This window comes from Callithrix jacchus, chromosome 7 (assembly GCF_049354715.1).
Source record: "Callithrix jacchus isolate 240 chromosome 7, calJac240_pri, whole genome shotgun sequence".
Taxonomy (NCBI): domain Eukaryota; kingdom Metazoa; phylum Chordata; class Mammalia; order Primates; family Cebidae; genus Callithrix; species Callithrix jacchus.
This window is the reverse complement of record NC_133508.1, coordinates 89,985,388-90,002,559: the sequence shown is the minus strand read 5'-3', so window position 1 is coordinate 90,002,559 and position 17,172 is coordinate 89,985,388. Positions and strand designations below refer to the sequence as shown.

Sequence of the window (17,172 nt, the reverse complement as noted above, 5' to 3'; positions counted from 1 at the left end):
ACTGGGTCTCACTATGTTGCCCAGGCTAATCATGAACTCCTATCCTCAGTGAGCCTGCCCCCTTGGTCTCCCAAAGTGCTAGGATTACAGGAATGAGCCACTAAGCCCAGCCTTGCTTTTACATTTAGACATATGATTCAATTCAGCTTAATTTTCATGTGTGGGCTGAGGTAAAAGTCTAAACACAAAAGTGTTAATAGATGTTTCTGGGCAATGGGTTTATGAGAGATTTTTTAAATGTTAACCTCAGGCTAGGAGCAGTGGCTCACATCTGTAATCCCAGCACTTGGGAGGCCGACTCAGGTGGATTACCTGAGGTCTGGAGTTCGAGACCAGACTAACCAACATGGTGAAACCCTGTCTCTACTAAAAGTACAAAAGAATTAGCCAGATGTAGTGGTGGGTGCCTGTAGTCCCAGCTACTTGGGAGGCTGAGGAGAATCGCTTGAACCCAGGAGGTGGAGGTTGCAGTGAGCAAGATCATACCACTGCATTCCAGCCTGGGCAACAAGAGTGAAAATCCACCTCAAAAAATAAAAAAGAAAATTTTAATCTCACCACTTATCCCTATTTCCTATTTTTTCCTATAAGAAACACAAACTCTTTTATCTATTCTCTTTCTCCAATAGGATGAAAAAACAGAACTAAATAATATATATTTTTCACATATTTATCCTAAAGTTAAAAAACACGAATTGTTGGCCAGGTGTGGTGGCTCATACCTGTAATCTCAGCACTTTGGGAGGCCAAAGCAGGTGGATCACAAGGTCAGGATTTCACTGACCAACATGGTGAAACCCCACCTCTACTAAAAATACAAAAATTAGCCAAGCGTGGTGGTGCACGCCTGTAATCCCAGCTACTCAGGAGGCTGAGGCAAAAGAATCACTTGAACCAGGGAGGCAGAGGTTGCAGTGAGCCAAGATCACACCACTGCACTGCAGCCTGGGAGACGGAGCAAGACTCCGTCTAAAAAAAAAAAAAACCACACACACAAACTGTGCCACTGCACTCCGGCCTGGGAGACAGATCTGAGACTCCTCTGTATCGACAACAATAAAAAAAAGCACAAATATTCAATTGAAATTACCTGCTGGTAATGAGGGAAATTTTTCAGAGCCTTGAAAAGTAGACAGGTGACCTCTGACAACAGGCGAACAGGCATCCCCTTGGCCAGGCCATGGCGTGTTAGATTGAGAGCACAAGCACTAGCTGTGAATTGCACTGGCAAATCCAACGGGTGATTCCTCATTCCTACAGTCACAAGCTGAAGATCAACTTGTTTTTAGTACATATGATGCCATTAACGTTCTTTATGCTGTCTTGTGCATGTTTTGGTTGGCAGAAATCTTCATTTATTGGGACAGGAACAGATTTTCCCTATCCCAAGCATTTATTCTTTAGAACATCAAAGCATTACAGCAAAGCCTTATAATCCAAATGGAGTCACTAACTAGCTGTGTGCCTTTAGCCAAGTCACTTCCTTTCTCTGAACCTCTATTTCTTCATTTGTGAAATTAACTTCATTTATTGAACCTCACTCCATACATGCTACTGTGACAGGCTCTACAGGGACACAAACATGAGTCACAGCTGCTCAATAGCATAAAGGCTTCTGAGAGAAATAACACTGAGAAATGCCAAAAAAAATAAAATAAAATTGAAGGTAAGTGCCATAAAAGACACATTATTGAAGTGATGTCTGAGGTAGTTACGGAGAGAGTGGTCATTTCTGGTAGAGAATTGAAAGAACTCGTCGAGAAAGCACATTTAGGCAGAGTCTCAGATAGGACTTATACAGTCAGAGGTAAATGTGGAGGCAGAATGGAGAGGGTATTTCTAGGCAAAAGAAGTGTGATACAGAAAAACATGAAGTAGAAAAAAGGATGGGATAAATCCACCAAGAGAGGAGAATAATTTGAAAATTGATAAAAACATTAGGTAGCCTAATGTGGAAAACCTAGAACACAAATGTAAAATGAGGGCATTGTTCCAAGCTTAGACCCACCTGCTCTGCCATTCAGGGAGTGTGATGTATTTCCCCTATCAAATAGGAATAAACATCTCAGAGATTAATCTACTGATAACACATAAACCATGATTTTAAGAGATGAGAGCTCCTCACTTTGATAGCTGCATGAACTTGTGAAACCTAGACAGACATGGCATATACTTCTGCTATGGAAAATGACTTTTTTTGTATATTGCTACACTGATTTTTCAGTTTCATTTGATTGCCATCATTTGCAATTTAGAAATCCAGAGACCAGGCCGGGCACGGTGGCTCGCACCTGTAATCTCAGCACTTTGGGAGGCCGAGGCAGGTGGATCACGAGGTCAAGAGATCGAGACCATCCTGGTCAACATGGTGAAACCTCGTCTCTACTAAAAATACAAAAAATTAGCTGAGCGTGGTGGCGCATGACTGTAATCCCAGCTACTCAGTAGGCTGAGGCAGGAGAATTGCCTGAACCCAGGAGGCAGAGGTTGCGGTGAGCCGAGATCGCGCCATTGCACTTAAGCCTGGGTAACAAGAGCAAAACTCCGTCACAAAAAAAAAAAAGAAATCCAGAGACCAAAAGAAATGTGATTTAAAATTAAATAATCTTAGTATGAAAAGAAATTTTTAGCCTGGGCAGGAGAGTAAGACGTCATCTTTATGGAAAAAATCAAAATCAAAAAAAGCAGCCAGGCGAGGTGGGGTATGCCTTTAGTCCCAGTTACTCAGGAGGCTGAGGCAAGAGGATCGCTTGAGCCCAGGAGGTCAAAGCTGCAGTTAGCTGAGATCATATCATGCATTCCAGCCTGGACAACAGAGCAAGACCCTGTCTCAAACATCAAAAACAAACTAACAAAAACAGAAGAACACCTAATTCAATCTCTTCCTTACAGATAGGAAAAAGGGTCCAGAATCTTTTTTTTTATTTTTTTGGAGATGGGCTCTCACTTTATTACCCAGGCTGGAGTGTGGTGGCGCCATCATATCTTACTGCGGCAGCCTCAAAATCCTGGACTCATGTAGTCCTCCAACCTTAGTCAGTCAATTAGTGGGGACTATAGGCATGTACCACCATGCATAGCTAATTTTTTTTTTTTTTTTTTTGAGATAGAGTCTTGCTCTGTTGCCCAAGCTGGAATGCAGTGGCACGATCCCAGCTCACTGCATCCTCTACCTCCCAGGTTCAAGTGATTCTCCTGCCTCAGCCTCCTGAGTAGCTGGGACTGTAGACGCCCACCACCATGCTCAGTTCATTTTTGTATTTTGAGTAGAGAAAAGGTTTCACCATGTTGGCCAGGCTGGCCTCGACCTCTTGACCTCAGGTGATCCGCCCGCCTCAGCATCCCAAAGTTCTGTGATTATAGGCATGAGCCACCGCGCCAGGCCTTTTGTTTCTGAGATGGAGTCTAGCTCTGTCACCCAGGCTGGAATACAGTGGCATCATCTCAGCTCACTGCAACCTCTGCCTCTTGGGTTCAAGTGATTCTCCTGCCTCAGCCTCCTGAGTAGCTGGAAGTGAGACTTTTATTTTTAGTAAAAATAGGGTTCCACCATGTTGGCCAGGCTGGTCTCAAACTCCTGACCTCAGGTGATCCACCCATCTCAGCCTCCCAAAGTGCTGGGATTATAGGCATGAGCCATGGAGCATAGCCAGCAGCTTTTTTTTTTTTTCCCTAAATTTTTGTAGACATGGGGTCTTACTAATGTTGATCAGGCTGGTCTTGAACTCCTGGCCTTAGGAAATCCTCCCACCTTGGCCTCCCAACCAAAGTGGCAAGTGGTGGGATTACAGGTGTGAACCACCACACCTGACCCAGAGTTTTTCTTTATGTATTATTGCTTTTGGGCTGTAAATAAAGTTAATCTCCATGCTGTAAAAATAACCATATTTTTAAGGAATTGTCAAGAATTACCAGTGATAAAAACAAGATTTTTCTTAAGACCTTTCATTGTCATATTTCACTAAAAACAGCTACAATTTTCAAATAAACACATGTATAAAAGAAAAATAAATAACTGCAGTTTTCTTTCCCAAGCAACTTAATACTCGCAATTACCTTTACAATAACCCAACCCTCCCTAAACCAAAACTAAGTTTGGCTGTATCAATATTGGCAACTTTGTTATTGGCAAAATAAGTGGTAGATTTAGCCACCTTCAATTATTTTTATTTTGTTCTGTGCTTGTTTGCTTTCAGAAAGCCACCATGATCCTATTATTCCCTTAACTAGACCACATTTTATAAGTGTTTTAATTCAAATTTATTCCACATAAATAAATCCAGATGCTCAAAGCAAGAGATACTATGGCAGCTAAACTTAACATTGTTTTCTTTGCTCTATGAGGGCACTTGACTCACTACAAAATAAAGCATATAATTTATCATACTCAGTGTGTTTCGTAAACAGTTATCAATTGAACCAAGTTAAAAAGTAATAATAAAAACTGTCTTTCTTCAATTACCTTTAAAATAGCAGGCATGGTTACCTTCATTGACAATGTCTCTGTGAATAGCCTGTAGAGGGCTTCCTTCATAAAACATGATCTGTTCCTGTATCGGCTCAGTGCTTCTGAAATCTGACTCATATTGGCTCCTCCAGCAACCTGAAAATAATGATGTTACCAAATATGTTTCACCATTCATTTTTGAGCACAGAGTTTTTGGGACATCCAGTGTTTGGGACAATAACAACAAATGTTCAATTAAATGTTCCAGGTGTTGGCTGGACGCAGTGGCTCATGCCTGTAATCTCGACACTCTGGGAGGCCGAGGTGGATGGATCACCTGATGTCAGGAGTTAGAGACCAGCCTAACCAATATGGTGAAAGCCCATCTCTACTAAAATTGCAAAATTAGCCGGGAGTGGTGGTGGGCGCCTGTAGTTCCAGCTACTCAGGAGGCTGAGGCAGGAGATCACTTGAACCCAGGAGGCCAAGGTTGCAGTGAGCCAAGATGATGCCACTGCACTCCAGCCTGGGTGACACAGAGAGACTCCGTCTCAAAAAAAAAAAAAAGTTACAGGTGCTTTCCAAAGTTGTTCTCATTTAATCATAATTTTAATAAACATTCTCACTAACCTCATTTCTACATATGAATCCAGAGAGGTGAAATATGCTACTATAATTTAACAAAGCAATTAAGTGCTCGAGTCAGAATCAAATGCCATCTCCCTACAAATTTACATTACAGTTAAGACCTCAACTGAAAAATGAGTAACATGTAAATTTTTAAGCAACAAATTATCATGAATGCATAGACTGTTTTCTAAGTATTCATATAGAATAAATGAGACAAGAGGAGACAAGAAAAAGCCCATATAAAATGAAACAGGGTTGACTATTTTTAGTGTTTAGTATTTTGTTAAAATTCTTCCTTCGACCCTTTACTGTGAACCTAAGAAAGAAAAAAAAAATCTTTTTAAATGCTTCCATGACCAGCCTGGCCAACATGGTGAAACCCCGTCTCTACTAAAAATATAAAAATTAGCCGAGCATGGGGGTGCACGTCTGTAATCCCAGCTACTCAGGAGGCTGAGGCAAAAGAATCACTTGAACCTGGAAGCAGAGGTTGCAGTGAGCCAGGATTTTGTCAGTGTACTCCAGCCTGGGCATCAGAGCAAGACTCTGTCTAAATAAATAAATAGGCCGGGCATGGTGGCTCACACCTGCAATCCCAGCACTTTGGGAGGCCAAATCGGGCAGATCATGAGGTCAGGAGTTCAAGACTTCAAGACCAGGCTGGTCAAAATGGTAAAACCCAATCTCTACTAAAAATACAAAAATTAGTCAGGTATGCTGGTGGGTGCCTGTAATCCCAGCTACTAGGGAGGCTGAGGCAGAAGAATTCCTTAAATCTGGGAGGCGGAGGTTGCAGTGAGCCGAGACTACACCACTGCACTCCAGCCTGGGTAATAGAGCAAGACTCCCATCTTGGAAAAATAAATATAAATAAATAATAAATAAAAGGCAATTCCATTTAAAATACCATCAAATATATGAGATATCTTTAAAGTAAGTACAAACTTTTGTACACTAAAATGACAAAAAATATGCTTAAAGAAATTAAAGATCTAAATAAATGCAGATATATACTGGATTTGAGAATCAGGAGACTCACACCAGGCATGGTAGCTAATGCCTGTAATCCGAACACTTTGGAAGTCTGAGGGATGACGGTTGCTTGAGCCCAGGACTACTAGACCAGCCTGGGCAATGCAGTGAGACCTCACCTCTATTTTTTTTTAAAACAAAAGGAAACTCAACATTATTAAATGGCAATTTTCCTCAGACTGACCTACAGATTCAATGCAATCCCAACCAAAATACTGGTAATCCTTTTTGTAGATATTGACAAGTTGCTTTTATGATTTATATGGGAATATAAAGAACCTAGAATAACCAAAACAATTATGAAACAGAATAACATAGTTGAAGAAGTCACATTACCCAACTTCAAGACTTCATATAAAGTTATAGTAATAAAGACAAAATAGTAATGAGTGCAATGGCTCATGCCTGTAATCCCAACATTCTGGGAGGCTGAGGCAGGCGGATCACCTGAGGTCAGGAGTTCAAGACCAGCCTGGCCAACATGATAAAACCCTGTCTCTACTAAAAGTACAAAATTTAGCTAGGTGTGGTGGTGCACGCCTGTAGTTCCAGCTACTCTCCCAAGTGGCTGAGCCAGGAGAATCAATTGAACATGGGAGGCAGGTTGCAGTGAGCTGAGATCACACCACTGCACTCCAGCCTGGGTGACACAGCACTCTGTCTCAAAAAGACAGTACAGCATTAGTGTAGATATACAAACAGATAGAAATAAAGAGTCCAGTAACACACTCACATACATACATACATATATATATATATATATACACACACACACACACACCCAATTTTCAACAAAGTTGCCAAGTTAATCTAAGGGAGGAAGAGACAATCCTTGGTGTTGAGCCAAGATCTCACCACTGCACTCGAGCCTGGGAGATAGAGCAGGACTCTGTCCACTTGAGCTCAAGATATGGAGGCTGCAGTGAGCCATGATTGTGCCACTGCACTTGAGACTAGGCAACAGAATGAGATTCTGTCTCAAAAAAAAAAAAAAGAAGTTAAACATTCACCATATGATCTGGCTACTCTACTCCTAAGTACATACCCAAAAGAACAGAAAACCTATGTTCACACAAGAGCTTGTACATGGCAGCATTATTCATAATGGCCAAAAAGTATAATGTATTGTCAGCTAATGATGGATAAACAAAAAGACAAAATGTGGCATATCCATAGAATGGAATATTATTCAGCTATAAAAATGAATGAAGCAGTTAGATGCTACAAGATGGATGAACCTTTAAAATACTGTGTTAAGTGGAAGAAGCCAGTCACGAAGGGACACATTAAATCCATATTCCTAGCAAGAAATAGCATGTATTTGTTCTGGGTTTGTTTGCTTGTTTTTTCTGAGACAAAGTCTCATTCTCTCACCCAGACTAGAGTACAGTGGCATCATCTCAGCTGACTGCAACCTCCACCTCCTGGGTTCAAGTGATTCTCCTGCCTCAGCCTGAGTAGCTGGGATCACAGGCACCCACCACCATGCCCAGCTAATTTTTGTACTTTTAGCAGAGACCAGGTTTCACCATGTTGGCCAGGCTTGTCTCAAACTCCTAACCTCAATTGATTCATCCACCTCAGCCTCCCAAACTGCTGGGATTACAGGCATGAGCCACTGAGCCTGGCCTATATCTTAATATTATATTCTCACAAACTACCACATAGTAGGTGCACAGTAATCGTTAGTTATTAAATAACCTCTTTAAAGATTTTTTATCTGCCTCTGTTATAGTTATTAAATAACTTCTTTAAAGATATTTTATCTGCCTCTGTTATAGTTATTAAATAACCTCTTTAAAGATTTTTTTATCTGCCTCTGTTACCCTAATACCTAGTACAAATTCTGGCCTATAGCACAAGTTTAATAATGTTCTAATCAAATAAAACAAAACTTATTCAGATAAGAACAAACCCTCAAGCCTTGCTTTGTAGTAAAGAAGTCAGAATAGCCAGCATCTGTGGCCAATAGTCCCACAAATTGCATGGCAGGCCGCTGTCGTATAAACAGTTCTACAGCTGCATCAGTAATGCAATTGCTTCCAGAAATATCCAGTGACACAATATTGGGCAGGATATCCTTCTGCTGTAGCAAATGAAAAGCTAGGTGTGATTTGAGTTGCTTGTGATCAGAAATGTCAAGGTGAAGCAGACATTTAAGTTGTCTAATGACTGCAAGAATTTGTGGTTTGGTCATGGTCAGGCATTTCAGATAGTGCATTGTGAGAGATTTCAATCGATCCTTACAGGTAAGCAGTGCAGAAATATCAGTGACCAGAGTACTAGAGATATCCAGGCTTTCCAGTCTTGGTAACTGAGAAACATTAGCCAGATCTTCAGTATGAAAACAAACATTAAAAACACTTAAAACACAAAGACCAGTGAGCTGACCAAAGAACAGTACTCTTGAATTTTGAGAGATGCTTGTTGAGTCCAGCAGGAGACATTGGAGGTTTTGCTGCATCCAGCTATTGCTACAGAGTCCACTTAGGATGTCTGGGACTGGGAGGACAGCGTGTACTGCAGTAGCATTCAGTTCAATAAGCTTATGATGGCAGAAGGCTTTTATGAATGCAGGTGTAGAGATTTTAGCTTTTTGGATATTGGCCAGCTTCAGTTTCATTTGGTTGCCTCGGAAAATGCTTGCTGTTCTGTCAGTCAGCTTGCCTATAAAAGAACCAGAACCAGCTTGTAATGACAACTTGATCTCATGCCTTTCCAGGATAAAATGTGGCAAAGAACAAAGACAGATGCTAATAATAATAATAATAATAATAACAACAACAACAACAACATTTACTGCTTACTCTGTGCTAGGTATTGTTGTAAATCTTTACTAAGATTATTATTTCATCTACTCTGCATTAACACTACAATGGAATTATTATTACCACTATAACCTAGCTGAGGAAACAAACTTGAATAGGTTAAGTAATTTATTCAAGGTCACTATCAGAAACAGGAGTCAACCCCAGTTTGTCTATCGAGCCCAAAATTCTATCTATAATAACCTTGCTCATAGAAAGGAAGAACAAGGCCGGGCGTGGTGGCTCAAGCCTGTAATCCCAGCACTTTGGGAGGCCGAGGCGGGTGGATCACGAGGTCAACAGATGGAGACCATCCTGGTCAACATGGTAAAACCCCGTCTCTACTAAAAATACAAAAAATTAGCTGGGCATGGTGGCGCGTGCCTGTAATCCCAGCTACTCAGGAGGCTGAGGCAGGAGAATTGCCTGAACCCAGGAGGCGGAGGTTGCGGTGAGCCGAGATCGCGCCATTGCACTCCAGCCTGGGTAACAAGAGCGAAACTCCGTTTCCAAAAAAAAAGAAAGGAAGAACAAAATGAAACAGGTAGATAAGTACAGGATGTTACAATATACAAGTACTATTACTACTACAATATACAAATACTACCACTAATAATTACTTTTAACCAAATTAGTATATAATACTTGACAAATCACTTACATCTTGGGCCTCATTTTCCTCATCTGTAAAATGAATGGGTTGTACTATTTTTCATTTATTACACATCTATTTTTGTTTTGTTTTGTTTGAGATGGAGTCTCACTCTGTCATCAGGGTGGAGTGCAGTGGTGCAATCTCAGCTCACTACAACCTTTGCCTCCCGGGTTCAAGTGACTCCCCTGCCTCAGCCTCTGAGTAGCTGGGATTACAGGCATGAGCTACCAGGACCAGCCTACTCACATCTTCAATAGTGAGATCCCATGTTTCGTAACAGACACAGAAGGTAATCAGACACCTGTGACCACAAGGAATTCAGTATAGGGAGGCACACCAAGTAAATAAGTACAGTAGTGTGCTGTGTATAGTGGTGGCATGTACCTGGTATTGAATTTGCACAGATGAGCCTGATTTAACTTTGAGAAAGGTTTTAAAGACACTGTCAGTTTGCCAGGGGGAAGGTAAGCATGTCAAAGACATAGAAGACACAGAGCAGCAAATCATTCAAAATGACCCTAAGTAGAACAGCACTACTGGAACATAGTCCAGGCCTGTCCACAAAGCTAGGAAATTCAGACTTTATCCTATGGACAAAGAGGAACAATTTAAGACTTTTTAAGCAGAAAATGAATTGTCTTCACATTTTTTTCTTTTTTTGAGATGGAGTTTCGCTCATGTTACCCAGGCTGGAGCAGGGACATGGTCTCGGCTCACTACAACCTCTACCTCTCAGGTTCAAGTGACTCTCTCACCTCAGCCTCCTGAGTAACTAGGATTACAGGCACCTGCCACCATGCCAAGCTAATTTTTGTATTGTTAGTAAAAATGGAATTTCACCATGTTGGCCAGACTGGTCTCAAACTTCTGACTTCAGGTGATCCACCCACTTTGGCCTCTCAAAGTGCTGGAAATACAGGCATGGACCACCTCACCTGGCCAGTCACTGCATTTTGATGTAGCTTCTTAAAAAAAAGAAAGAAATGGCCTGGGTGCAGTGGCTCACACTTGTAATCCCCAGTGCTTTGGGAGGCCAAGGCAGGAGGATCACAAGGTCAGGAGATCGAGACCACCTTAACCAACATGGTGAAACCCCGTCTCTACTAAAATACAAAACATTAGCCAGGTGTGGTGGAGCACACCTGTAGTCCCAGCTACTCCAGCGGCCGAGGCAGGGGAATTGCCTGAACCTGGGAGGTGGAGGTTGCAGTGAGCCAAGATTACACCACTGTACTCCAGCCTGAAGACAGAGGGAGACTCGTCTCAGAAAGAAAAGAAAAAAAGAAAGAAAGAGAGAAAGAGAGAAAGAGAGAGAGAGAGAGAAAGAAAGAAAGAAAGAAAAGGTTACAATTACATTTTTAGAAACACCAACTCTGCAAAAGAATTTAGGATCAGGGCAGTGGCTCACGCCTGTAATCCTAGCACTTTGGAGGCCAAGGCAGGAGGATCACTTGAGGTCAGGAGTTAAGACCAGCCTGGCTAACATGGTAAAACCCCATCTCTACTAAAAATACAGGAATTAGCCGGGCATGGTGGTATATACCTATAGCCCCAGCTACTCAGTCGCTGAGGCACAAGAATTGCTTGAACCTGGGAGGGAGGTGGAGCAGTGAGCTGAGATTGCACCACTACATTCCAGCCTGGAGGACAGAGCAAGACTGTCTCTAACCAAAAAAGGGGGAAAAAAAAGAAAAGAAAAATGTAGGCTGTTAAAAGTGGCTCATGCCTGTAATCCCAACACTTTGGGAGTCCCAGGCAGGTGGACTGCTTGAGCCCAGGAATTTCAGAGCAGCCTGGGCAACATGGGAGACTCCATCTCTACAAAAAAATTTTTTTAATTAGCCAGGCATGGTCATGCACACCTGTAGTCCCAGTTACTCAGGAGGCTGAGGCAGAAGGATCACTTGGGCCCAGGAGTTTGAGGTTACAGCAAACCATGATCACACCACTGCATTCCAGCCTGGGTGACAAAGTGAGACCACGTCTCAAAAAACATAAAACAAGCTGGATGTGGTGGCTCATACCTGTAATTGAAGCACTTTGAGAGGCTGAGGCAAGCAGATCACCTGAGGTTAGGATTTTGAGGTCAGTTCAAGACCAGCCTAGCCAACATGGTGAAACCCCGTCTCTACTAAAAATACAAAAAGTAGGCTGGTCCGAGTGCAGTGGTGTTTACAACTAATTGATCACAACCAGTTGCAGATTTCTTTGTTCCTTCTCCACTCCCAATGCTTCACTTGACTAGCCTAAAAAATAATAATAAAATAAAATAAATTAAAAAGGTTGGGCCAGGCGCGGTGGCTCACGCCTGTAATCCCAGCACTTTGGAAGCGGGTGGATCACAAGGTCGAGAGGCCGAGCCCATCCTGGTCAACATGGTGAAACCCCATCTCTACTAAAAATACAAAAATTAGCTGGGCATGGTGGCGCACGCCTGTAGTCCCAGCTACTTGGGAGGCTGAGGCAGGAGAATTGCCTGAACCCAGGAGGTGGAGGCTGCGGTGAGCCAAGATTGCGCCATTGCACTCCAGCCTGGGTAACAAGAGCGAAACTCCATCTCAAAAAAAAAAAAAAAGGTTGGCCAAGCATGGTGACAGACCCCTGTAATCCCAGCAGGAGGCTGAGGCAAAAGAAATGCTTGAACTTGAGAGGTGGAGGTTGCAGTGAGCTAAGATCGTGCCACTGCACTCCAGCCTGGGCAACAAGTGAAACTTCGTCTCAAAAAAATAAATAAATAAAAAATAAAAGCAGCAGCATTCACTGAGGTAGGAAGAAAATCTGGAGAATATGATGACTCAGCTGCCCAGAGCAATTGGTAACATGATTCAGGAATTTAGAATAAAGGGCTGGGAACTCTGGGGAATGACAGAAGAGGTTAAATAAACCAAGGAAAATCACACAAGGAGTGTTCAAAGTGAGAAGAGTATCCAAGACAGGACCTTAAGAAGCACAAAATACTTATGGTGCAGATAGAAAAACAGAAGGAAATTGTGGAAGAGTAATCCAGGATACAAGAGAAAAAAAAAAAAAAAACAGGAAACTATTCTAAACCAGGAAGGTAAAGGAGAGTAATGACCACTAAAAGCCAAACCAACAGGAAATCCTGATAATTATTTTTTAAGTGACAGAGTCTCACTCTGTTGCCCAGGATGCAGTGCAATGATGTGGATCATAGCTTACTATAGCCTCGAGTTCCTTGTTCCAAACAGTCCTCCCATCTAGGCCTTCTACAGTGCTGGAATTATGGGCATGAGCCACCATGCCGAGCCACTCCTGATAATTTAATGGATCTAGACAATGATTATCCATCTATGGCCACCATAATGACAAAAACGAAACAATCAGACCTTATAAACTCCCTGAAGAAAGCATATAGCATCACATCAAGAGAAAAAAAAAAACCCAAATCTGAATTTGATCAAGCATCTACCATCAACGTTCAAGCGACACCATATACAGGGATCAGAAGAACAGACCAAAATCATAGCACTTATATGACAAAATCCCTATTATGAGAAACTTTACACAACGAATAATCAGTTTGTTTAAAACACATACATAAACATACACATGGATACAAATAATACAGAGTTGACCCTTGAAAAACACCAGTCTGATGGCAGGGCGCGGTGGCTCAAGCCTGTAATCCCAGCACTTTGGGAGGCCGAGGCGGGAGGATCACGAGGTCAAGAGATCGAAACCATCCTGGTCAACATGGTGAAACCCTGTCTCTACTAAAAATACAAAAAAATAGCTGTGCATGGGGGCGCATGCCTGTAATACCAGCTACTCAGGAGGCTAAGGCAGGAGAATCGCTTGAACCTGGGAAGCGGAAGTTGCAGTGAGCTGAGATTGCGCCATGGCGCTCTAGCCTGGGCAACAAGAGGGAAACTCCATCTTAAAAAAAAAAAATAGAATAGTAGCTACCAGAGGCTGGAAAAGGAGGAAGGAAGGGGAAATAGGGAGAGATTACTCAACAAGTACAAAGTTACAGTTAGGAGAAATAAATTCTGGTGGCCTATTACACAGTAGGGTTTCTATGATTAACAATAATGTATTATATATTTCAAAATATCTAGGAGAGAATTTTGAATGTTCCTACCACAAAGAAATGATAAATGTATAAGATCATGGATATACTAAATACCTTGATTTGGTGATCACACAATATATATACACTTATAGAAACATCACATTATACCCCCAAATAATGTACATATAAAAAATAAAAATGTGCCAGGCATGTGGGCTCCTGCCTGTAATCTCAGCACTTTGCAAGGCCAAGGTGGGCAGAGCATGAGGTCAGGAGTTCGAGACCAGCTTGACCAACATGGTAAAACCCTGTCTCTACTAAAAATAGAAAAATTGACCAGGCATGGTGGCACATGCCTGTAACCCCAGCTACTCAGGAGGCTGAGGCAGGAGAATTGCATAAACCCAGGAGGCAGAGATTGTAGTGAGCCAAGATCATGCACCACACTGCACTCCAGCCTGGGCGACAGAAAGAGATTCCATCTCAAACATATATATATATGGCAAAAGAAACGAAAGAGGGAACACAACTACTAAACTTACAGAAATGAAATGGACTATAAAGAAATACTATAAACAAATGTATGCCAATAAATTAGATAACTTACACGAAAGGGACAAGTTTCTAGAATAACACAAAACTATTCAAGAAGAAACAGATCATCTGAAATGGCTCATAACAAGAAAAGAGACTGATTTAGTAATTAAAACATCACTCACAAAGAGGCTAAAAGGGCTTCACTGATGAATTCTACGGAATATTTAAAGAATTGATACCAATTATTCAGAAACTCCTCCAAAAAACATAACTTCCCAACTCACTGATGCCAGTACTGCTCTAATACCAAACCCAGACAAAGATAATGCATGTAATAGGAATGTAAAAATATGTATGTAAAAATCCTCATTAAAATACTAGCAAACAGAATCCAGCATCATACAAGAAGAAATCAGGGCCAGGCGCAGTGGCTCACGCCTGTAAACCCAGCACTTTGGGAGGCCGAGGCGGGTGGATCACAAGGTCAAGAGATCAAGACCATCCTGGTCAACATGGTAAAACCCTGTCTCTACTAAAAATACAAAAATTAGCTGGGATGGTGGTGCACGCCTGTAGTCCCAGCTACTCGGGAGGCTGAGGTAGGGGAATTGCTTGAACCCAGGAGGCGGAGGTTGCGGTGAGCCAAGATTGCACTCCAATCTTGCTGGTGCCATTGCACTCCAGCCTGTGTAACAAGAGCGAAACTCCATCTCAAAAAAAAAAAAAAAAAAGGTACAGCCACAAACAAGTATTTGGCAGTTCCTCAAAAATATAATGAGTTACTATTTGATCCAGCAATTTCACTCAGAGAAATGGAAACTTATGTCCACATAGAAACTTTTACACATTATGAATTCCTATTCATATGGGGCAGAGAAGGTTCAAAATAATTTTTTTAAAGCTTAAAAACAAAACTCCTACACATCTTTATAGTAGCATATTACTCATAATAGCCCAAAAGTGAAAACAACACAAACGATCATCGACTGAAATACAGATAAATACTATGTGGTATGTGCACACCAAATATGTCAACTACAAAAAGGAACGAGTACAGATATACATGTTGTACACTATGAGCCTTAAAAACATGTTAAGTTTAAAAAGGCATGCAAGGCCACATATTGAATGATTTAACTTATATTAAATGTTCAGAATAGGTGAATCCATGGAGTTGGAAAGTAGACTGAAGAGATGTGGGAAAAGGAAAGTAAAATCTAACAGGCACAAGGTTTCTTTCTAAGGTGATAGAAATTTTGAGGTTCTACAATTGATTACAGGCCTGGCACGGTGCGCCACGCCTGTAATCCCAGCACTGTGGGAGGCCAAGGCAGGCAGATCGATTGAGGTCAGGAATTTGAGACCAGCCAGGCCAACATGGTAAAACCCTATCTCTACTAAAACTGCAAAAATTAGCTGGGTGTGGTAGCCAGCACCTATAATTCCAACTATTCGGGAGGCTGATGCAGAAGCATCGCCTGAACCTGGGGAGTGGAGACTGCAGTGAGCCAAGATGGTGCCATTGTACTGCACTCCAGCCTGGGAAACAAAAGCAAAACTCCGTCTCAAAAAAAAAAAAAATTAGCAGAGCGTGATGGCACATGCCTGTAGTCCCAGCCACTAGGGAGGAGGCTAAGGTGGGAGAATCACTTAAACCTGGGAGGTGGAGGTTGCAGTGAGCCAAGGCCATGCCACTGCATTCCAGCCTGGGTGGCAGAGCAAGATTCCATCTCAAATTAAAAAAAAAAAAAAATTTTGATTATGCATGGCTACACAAATCTGTGAACATACTAAAAAAAAAATCACTGAACATACACCTTAAATAGGTGAATTGTATGGTATATTAATTACATCCCAATAAAGCTATTTTTATAAGAATGTTCACAATACCACTATGTATAACAACAAATTAAAAAGTACAAACATCCATCAGCCTGTATTTAATCATATATCAGAATACTTAAAAGTACTGAACGATTAATGAATTACAACCTTGATTAATCTCAATAAAGCTGTTACAAAAAAATTTTTTTTCATTAAGAAAAAACAGTAATGAGGCAAATTAAACTTTTTTTAAAAAGAAAAAAATTAAATACTCAGCTAGGCGTGGTAGCCTCCGCCTGTAACCCCAGCACTTTGGGAGGCCAAGGTGGGCAGATCACCTGAGGTCAGAAGTTTGAGACCATCCTGGCCAACATAGTGAAACCTTGTCTCTACCAAAAATACAAAAAAATTAGCCAGGTGTGGTGGCCTGCACCTGTAGTCCCAGCTACTCAGGAGGCTGAGGCAGGAGAATCACTTGAACCCAGGAGGTGAAGGTTGCAATGAGCCTAGACGGCGCCACTGCACTCCAGCGTGGGCGATAGAGTGAGACTGCCTCAAAAAAATAAATAATTAAATAATTAAGTAAATAATAAAATAACCCTTTTTCCTTTCTTTTTTTAAGTGGAGTTCTTAAGCCCAGCTACAATGGGAGGTAAGACTCATAACCACAATGAAAAGAACGACAAGACTACAGCAAGAGCATTTTGAAAGCTAAAGAGCAGGCTGGGAGCAATGGCTCACGCCTGTAATCCCAGCACTTTGAGAGGCCAAGGCAAGCAAATCACCTGAAGTCAGGAGTTCGAGACCAGCCTGGCCATGCGGTGAAACCCCATCTCTACTAAAAATACAAAAATCAGCCAGGCATGGTGGCGGACACCTGTAATCCCAGCTACTTAGGAGGCTGAGGCAGGGGAATCACTTGAACTCAGGGAATGGATGTTGCAGAGAGCCAAGATTGCGCCACTGCACTCCACCCTGGGTGACAAGAGCAAGAAACTTCATCTCAAAAAAAAAGGGGGCCAGGCACAGTGGCTCAGACCTGTAATCCCAGCCCTTTGGGAGGCCAAGGCAGGCAGATTACTTGAGCTCAGGAATTCACGACCAGCCTTAGCAACATGGCAAAACTGTCTCTACTATAAAAATACAAACTATGAGCTGGACATGGCAGTGTGCGCCTGTAGCCCCAGCTACTCGAGAGGCTGAAGCA

The 17,172-nt window shown here is 41.9% G+C and overlaps 1 protein-coding gene across 32 annotated transcripts in view; it reads right to left on the bottom strand.

Moving 5' to 3' along the window:
• The window catches only part of ZYG11A (zyg-11 family member A, cell cycle regulator), a 53,649-nt gene that overhangs the window by 28,466 nt on the left and 8,011 nt on the right, over positions 1-17,172 (bottom strand). For 15 of the 32 annotated variants that reach the window (XR_013520074.1, XR_013520075.1, XR_013520073.1 and 12 more), the window contains 3 exons: positions 8,025-8,776; positions 4,463-4,603; positions 1,091-1,267 (listed from right to left, as the gene is read on the bottom strand). Coding sequence is in view for 24 of the 32 variants with exons in the window: in XM_078331833.1 (XP_078187959.1) it covers positions 1,091-1,267; positions 4,463-4,603; positions 8,025-8,776 (1,070 nt within the window). In the remaining 8 variants the exon portion in view is untranslated. Of the gene's footprint in view, positions 1-1,090; positions 1,268-4,462; positions 4,604-8,024; positions 8,777-17,172 lie in introns of those variants that run through there. The other 17 variants (XR_013520077.1, XR_013520078.1, XM_017974748.4 and 14 more) reach the window with 9 other exon arrangements.